Here is a 6,835-nt window from a genome sequence, read left to right as displayed (position 1 = left end):
CCCACTCTCCCCCGCGGGCCGCACGCGCGCTCGCCCACTCACCCACGCAGGACGGCAGCGGCTGGTCCCAGACGCGGCGGTCCCCACTGAGGCAGGTGAGCGTGCTGCTCCCGTGCATGGCGTAGCCGGGGCTGCAGCTGAACTCCACCTCCGTGTCCGCGAAGTGGCCCCCGTCGCGCACCTTGTACCCGTAGCTGGGCAGCCCGGGGTCCTCACACTTCACCAGGTCGAAGCCTGCGGGGTGCGTGGGGCAGCTGGGACCCACCGTGGGCCACATGCCTCTCAACCCTGTCCCCTCCCCTCCCCCACCAGTCACCCCGCCTTGCGGAGCGTGTGACTGCGGGGCTCACAAGGCCCCCAAATCTCAGCCCTGCCTTCCTCCCCAAGGTGCCCCAAACTGGCAGGGACAGGGACACCATTGTCCCTCTGTCCACCTGAGCTTCATCCACTCCTGCACCAGGCCTGGCTCAACACAGACCCCGTTAAGGACGCACAGGACGGCACGCGGAGATGCAGATGTAGCCGCTTGCAGCTCCAGGCTATTTAGCTGTTCATTAATTGTATGTATGTATGTATGTATCACAGTATGTATCACAGCACTGGCTGTTGTTTGTTCATTGGATTGTTCCATTCCCGGGGGCTTCAGACCCACCGTCACCCTGAACCCTGGGAGGTGTGGTTCTCAGGCAGCCTCAGAGTAACGCACATTTCCATCACCACTAATCTAACAATAAACAAACAAATGAGCGAGCTGGGGTGGCCTACTCTCCTTCACGTGCCTGACTTTTCCTTCTCCAAAACAACACATGAAATTCACTTTCAAGCCAGCTCTCCCTGTCAGCTTGCTCTGAGATGCCAAGGAAAGCATTTCCTTGATTGGCAAAGGAATGTCACCCCGGTCTTCTGGAATAGGCCCGATGGGGTGGCTCAGCTCCGTCCGGGAGAGCAGAGCGTCCCTGTGAGGATGTGCCCCGCCACGCCGCGGGCTCCCCCCAGCCCCTCCTCAGCATCACACCATCCCCGCTTCACTACCAATCGGGCTCACTGAAAAGATACAGGCTGTCTGATTTAGGGTGTCCCAAATGCCAGGAGGATGACGCATGGCCGCACAAAAACAAGGCTGCTCTCTGCTGGCGTGGAGGGTGGGAGGGGATAGGGCAGGGTGCCCGATGGTCGGGGTTTCCGGTGTGGATAAATCCTTGGCTGATTAGCAGGGACATAAACCTGCACACCACCAGATCTACAGAGAATCCAGGGCTGCACCTGTCCTTAGAGCCTGCACAGTGCTGGCCTGTCCTCGGTGGTGTCCCTACTTGGTGTGGCCGGAAGGCCGGTGCTGGGGCACAGCTGTCAAGTCTAGCACAGCGGTGCTCTTGTCCCGGAACAGAGCAGAATGAAGAGCCGGGCAGTGCTGGCCATTGGGGCCTTGAGCCATTGTGGCCCTGAGGCTGGACTGTCTCAATCAAATGAGATGTGCTAAGCACTGAACCCCAGAACACACTGTTGAAAATGTCCGCTGGACAAGAGATCCAGGTATAAACATACACACTCCGTGCATCGTCCAGGCGTTTCGGGGGGTGCCTCACGCCCTCAGGGCTGTGCAGGTCCTGGGGGGGGCGCTGCCCTCCACCGGGCCTGGCATCCCCAGGAATGGCTGAGCCCCAAATTCACACACGGGGCCCCCGGCTTCCCACGTATGCAGGTACAGGGAGCTGGATGGTGTAGGTTTCTAAGAATGTTTCCTGAGTCTGAACGAAGTGTGAGTATGGGCGTGTCTCCAAGTCTGGGGCAGGCTGGCCGTTCACGCTGGGTGTGAAGATTGGAAGAAAAGCACTGAGTGGTTTGTCTGGTGCTTAAACTGCACACAAGCCCAGAATCTTCAAGACTGGTCACCGGCTGTCACAGTCTGTATTAACCTGTATTCCATCTCATGCCTTTCAACTAAGTGTCTGCACACACACACATCAGCTGCACAGATGAGGCCCTGGACAACATCAGTCATGGCCAGCATTCCTGTTCATTGCGGGTCACCTCCCAGTGCAGGGGACATTGTCCCAACACACATTCTCCATGTTCTTCGAGGTCGCTGGGTTGGTAGAGTGAAGACAAGATGTCTCTTCAGGATCTGTGCACTGCCTCAGACTTCGGCGCGCTGAGCTCCACACAATAATGCCTCCGGCATTGTACAGAACAAGTACTCTGCACACCGAGAGCCAGTGTTTTCAGTTACGCAACACCCTAAAACACGGCTGTTCAATATCATTGCTTAGAATAAGTATTTTCCTATCTCTGCCTTAAGGTTTCTACTTAGAGAAGAAAAACATTCAGAAACAAACGGGCAAACAAAGATACATCAATGAAAAATGTCTCATTAACTTTATGCGGGTGCAAGCTTTTACGAGTGGTCGTTTGATGGCTTTCTCTATCACTCGGTCTCAGATGGTTTGCCGTTCCCTCTGCCGTGGGGAGCAGGAAGCCTGGTTATTGATGGCAGGAGAGTCCTCTGGCTCCACAGCCCCTTGTTTCTTCTGACACTTTTATTGTTTTCCCAAAAGGTCACCGTGGAATTTATTATTTTATTTTAATAAAAGTCTGACACTTACTTAATTCCTAAATGTCTGGAAGTCTACCCAGCATCTTGGATACTGCGTGCTGTTCTCTGGGAGGAGGTGGGGACGTATCAGCCATTCCCAAGCTCAGTCTTCCATTTTCGATCCACCGAAGGGAGCTTCAAGCTCGCAGAACATCTCAGAACTTCCACTCGGGCAGGGCTACGGCAGGGCGGGATTGCTGTGCAGGAGAAGCACGGAGAGGGCCACAGGGGAATGTTCCAGAAGGAGCAGAGCGCCCAGGCGCCCAGAGCTCCAGCTGCTTGGCACTTGTGTCTTGAATGAGCTGCGGCCGGCGGGGCCTTGGCGGCCCTGGGCCCTGGCTGCCCTCGTCCTCCAGTGCCCCCAGCTCCCCTCTGCGGACTCTGAGCGGCCTGGCCCGCCCCCAGCTCTTCCACTCTTCAAGAGCATGCCTTTCTCCCTGGCTGCAGGAGGTGCATTTCCTCCCGTTTCACCATTCATCCCACTCATTATTTGCTGTTTGTTTAAAGAACGATGCACGGTCATCCTACACAACACCACTTCAACGCTGCTTAGAGCACTGGCAAAATGACACAAACAGATCCGTCCCTGTGCAGTTAGGAGTGAAACACCCACCTGTGTCACAGTTATGTGCACAGAATACACAATTACCGTTTTGTTATGATTTTTGTTGTTGTTTTTGGACGGTGCTGTGTCTTGAACTCAAGGCCAGGGTGCTGTCCCTGAGCATTTTTGGTAGTTCCTCCTGCCTAGGTTGGCTTCAAGCCACGATCCTCAGATCTCAGCCTCTGGCTCACAGGTGTGAGCCACGGGCACCTGGCGGACTCAGTTTTTAAAGTTTCAGGTTATTAAGGGATGCTATACCTGAATTATAAATCTCCTCACCTAAAAATAGACATTTTATTATAATTCAAATTTAATGGAGTTTTTAAATGATCTTAAGACTCAAGACTACTGAAGAGTATAAACATAAAATATACATGGGTAGGGCGACCTTCTATGTGAAGAGAACAACCTTCTCTATCTTAATGAGTCTGAAAGACACCAGCACTCAGATGCTGGCTCTGTTTTGCTTTTTCCGTGTAGCAACTCAGAAAAAATATATCAAGTTATTTGTGTCAAAACATTGTTAACACTGTAGTCAAAGCTGGCTTGCATATTTAGTAATTCCATTTTTCCTCTGCTTTCCAGTGATTTCTTCTTAAGTCATAATCTCAGCAAAGATACTCAGAACAAAATGTTCTAGTCAAAACATGATCCAAACATCAGGCTGATGAAAATCAGCCCTGGTCTCCCAGCCACCGCCACCCATGCTTGCTGTTCTGTAGACTGCATCAAGCTGGACCTAAGCCGCGGAGTCTTCCGCCTTCAGTGTTTGGAGCAGCTCTTGTCTCCCGAGAAGGCACCGGGACAGACACCCCCCTCTCAGGTTAACCTCTTCTGCAGGCCCTGCTGGACAATGAGGGCTCTGCGTCTGACCACGCGGCCTGGAAACAGCTCCACATGCTGGGCAGGAAGCGGACGAGGCTGAGGACACTGCACATCCGTGGATCTACAGGATCGTCTCCCGTGAGCAACTGAAATCTTCAGGCATTTGTAGAGAGCTGCTACCTCGTGAGTTCCCCGAGACTGTTCAGTGAGGATGAGGACAGCCATCGGGGCTGTGGGGGAAATGGAATGCTTCCAGATGTCGTTCAGAAAGGAGAGGAAGTACTCTGAACGACTCCTCCTGGCCGCGTACCCACTCGACTTGCAGTCCTCCAGGGAAAGCCTGGGCTAGGGTCACTGGGGGAGCTAATTTTTTTCACACTCTTGACAAAAGAAATGAATGCTGAGCTCCCAGAAATGCTTGGTTGACTCATGTTTAAACACACAATTCATTGTTAAAAAAGAACAATTACTTCCAGGTGTGTTTTCGTGTTTGCGTGTGTTTGCACATGTGTTTGTTTTTTAAATACTAAGTTATAAATCTCTGCCATTTAACCACATTGTTTTCAATTGATTTATTTAGAAAGGTACTTTTTTGTAATTCCCTGCATCTGAAGTTGTATTATCATTGTGTGTGTGTGTGTGTGTGTGTGTGTGTGTGCTTATGTAACTCTCATGGATAGATGTTACAAAATTTACACAAACCAAAACAATGACCAGGATATCAGCAGTATTTAATCAGGAATGTGAATTTCTGAGCTCTGGGGCGAGACAATGAAAAGCCAATTAAAGTTTAGAACTGAAATTAGAAAATCAAAACAACTCCCTACTTTTCTAAGTCATCTTGTTCATTTAATCAAATAAGTCATTGATAAATAACAAAGCAGCTGGGAATTGTGGCTCACCATCTTAATCCTAGCTACCTGGGGATCGTGGTCAAGGATCACAGCTTGACCCAGCCTGGGGGAAACCTTCTTGAGACACCATCTCAACAAATAGTAACAGGTGTCAGCCAACCCAGCTATACTGGAAAGTAAAAACAGGGGGATCCTGGATCAGGCCGGGCTGGGCAAGAATGAAAGGCCCTCTTGGAAAAGTAACTCAAGCCAAGAGTGCCAATGGCGCTGCATAAGCAGTAAAGTGCCCGCTTCACAAGAGGCAGGCCCTGAGTTCAAACTGCAGTAAAAATGGAAGGACTTGGAAAAAAATGTTAGCAAATTAAGTCAGGACCAGATACGAAGGGTTAATGTTTTATCTTATATGTGGAAGCTAGATTTAACGTACAAACTCACAAGTGGATACACTGGGTACTGTGCGGAACTGAAATACAATAGTTTGCGGGAGATACCAAGTGTGTACTTCCTTAGAAAGACAAAAATCAAAGTTCAGCAAAATAAAACACCAGAAGGAAGTGGGTACACAAAGACGGGGGGCAGGTTGACGAGTGAAGATGAAAAGAAGGGGAGCGTACACCCAAGAACCAAAATGCACCCCACAAAACTAAGAAGCGGGAGGGGGGGGCGAACAGGGAGGGCGCGTGGAAGGCTGAAGGGTGACATCGATCCAGATGCATTCCGTTCAGAAACTGCTTTGTTAAAGGCCAGTTCCTTTGAACAATTTCTTAAAGACAGCTAAAAATGAGAAAGACAAAAGAACATAAAAGCAACCTAATAACAGAGCAAGTGCCGCCTCAGTCATAGACATCAGGTAAGTAGATCAGACTGATAAGGTCCTAATTGCATTCACGAACCCTAAACAAATCTTTACTCCTGGTGGCTCTGTGCCTGCAGGCTGGGCGGAGACTCTACCCCGCTGGCCGGGCATCTCCATCTGGAGTTCCACCTGCCCCTCGGGGTGGAAGGGGGATGAAGCCCGCTGGGCATCTGCAGGTACACGCATGTTCATAGGAGACTGCTCACAGCAGCTACGGCACAGACACACGCATGTCCACAGGAGAGGCTGCCCACAGCAGCTACGGCACAGACACACACATGTTCACAGGAGAGGCTGCCCAGAGCAGCTATGGCACAGACACACGCATGTCCACAGGAGACACTGCTCACAGCAGCTACGGCACAGACACACGCATGTCCACAGGAGAGGCTGCCCAGAGCAGCTATGGCACAGACACACGCATGTCCACAGGAGACGGCTCACAGCAGCTACGGCACAGGCTGGCTTACACACCTGTCCACCAATGAATGCACAAAGAAAAGGCGGTGTACATGCCCAACAGGGTGTCACTGAGCCACACAGAAGGAGGAGACTGGGTGATGTGGAGGAAAATGGAAAGAACCAGAGATCATGACGGAGTACGCCAGAGAAAGACAGAGACTTCATGGTTTCCCTTGGATTGGGAATCTAGCACTCAAAAGATAACAGGACCTGGGGGCTTCCCTCAGGAGGGGGGGTAGGTGGGAGGGGGAAGGGGGGAGGGGAGAGTAGGGTTAAAGCATGTTAAACGCACGTATGAAAGCATTGTTGAAATTGCCTTTGAAGCGGGGTTCAGGGTCCATGTCAGAGGCTCCTCATCTAACACTCCACTAGTCAGTGGGAAAAAGAGGGAATGAGGCCTTGTACAGAGGGGACCCAGCACCGCCAGTTCTGCTAGAGGGCCTTCCTCCCTTCTCTGCACTGGGAGAGCTCTCCTGGGACCCTCGTCCCAGCCCTCCCCCGGGACTCACCTCCAGCCCTCCCGCAGGACTCACCCCCCCAGCCCTCCCCCCAGACCCAACTCCCAGCCCTCCCAGGGACCTGCCCCCCAGCCCTCCCCCCCAACTCCCGGCCCTCCCAGGGACCACCCCCCAGGGCTCCCC

General features: G+C 52.0%; 1 protein-coding gene across 1 annotated transcript in view; it reads right to left on the bottom strand.

Annotated features, from left to right (window-relative positions):
* LOC105991563 (CUB and sushi domain-containing protein 1-like) overlaps window positions 1-6,835 on the bottom strand; it is an 871,556-nt gene that overhangs the window by 187,741 nt on the left and 676,980 nt on the right. The window contains exon 25 of the mRNA XM_013024215.1: window positions 43-234. Within this exon, the coding sequence (XP_012879669.1) occupies window positions 43-234 (192 nt within the window). The remainder of the gene's footprint in view (window positions 1-42; window positions 235-6,835) is intronic.

This window comes from Dipodomys ordii, unplaced genomic scaffold (assembly GCF_000151885.1).
Source record: "Dipodomys ordii isolate 6190 unplaced genomic scaffold, Dord_2.0 Scaffold74, whole genome shotgun sequence".
NCBI classification, from domain to species: Eukaryota; Metazoa; Chordata; class Mammalia; order Rodentia; family Heteromyidae; genus Dipodomys; species Dipodomys ordii.
The sequence above is the reverse complement of the archived record's forward strand: the minus strand, read 5'-3'. Positions and strand labels throughout refer to the sequence as shown.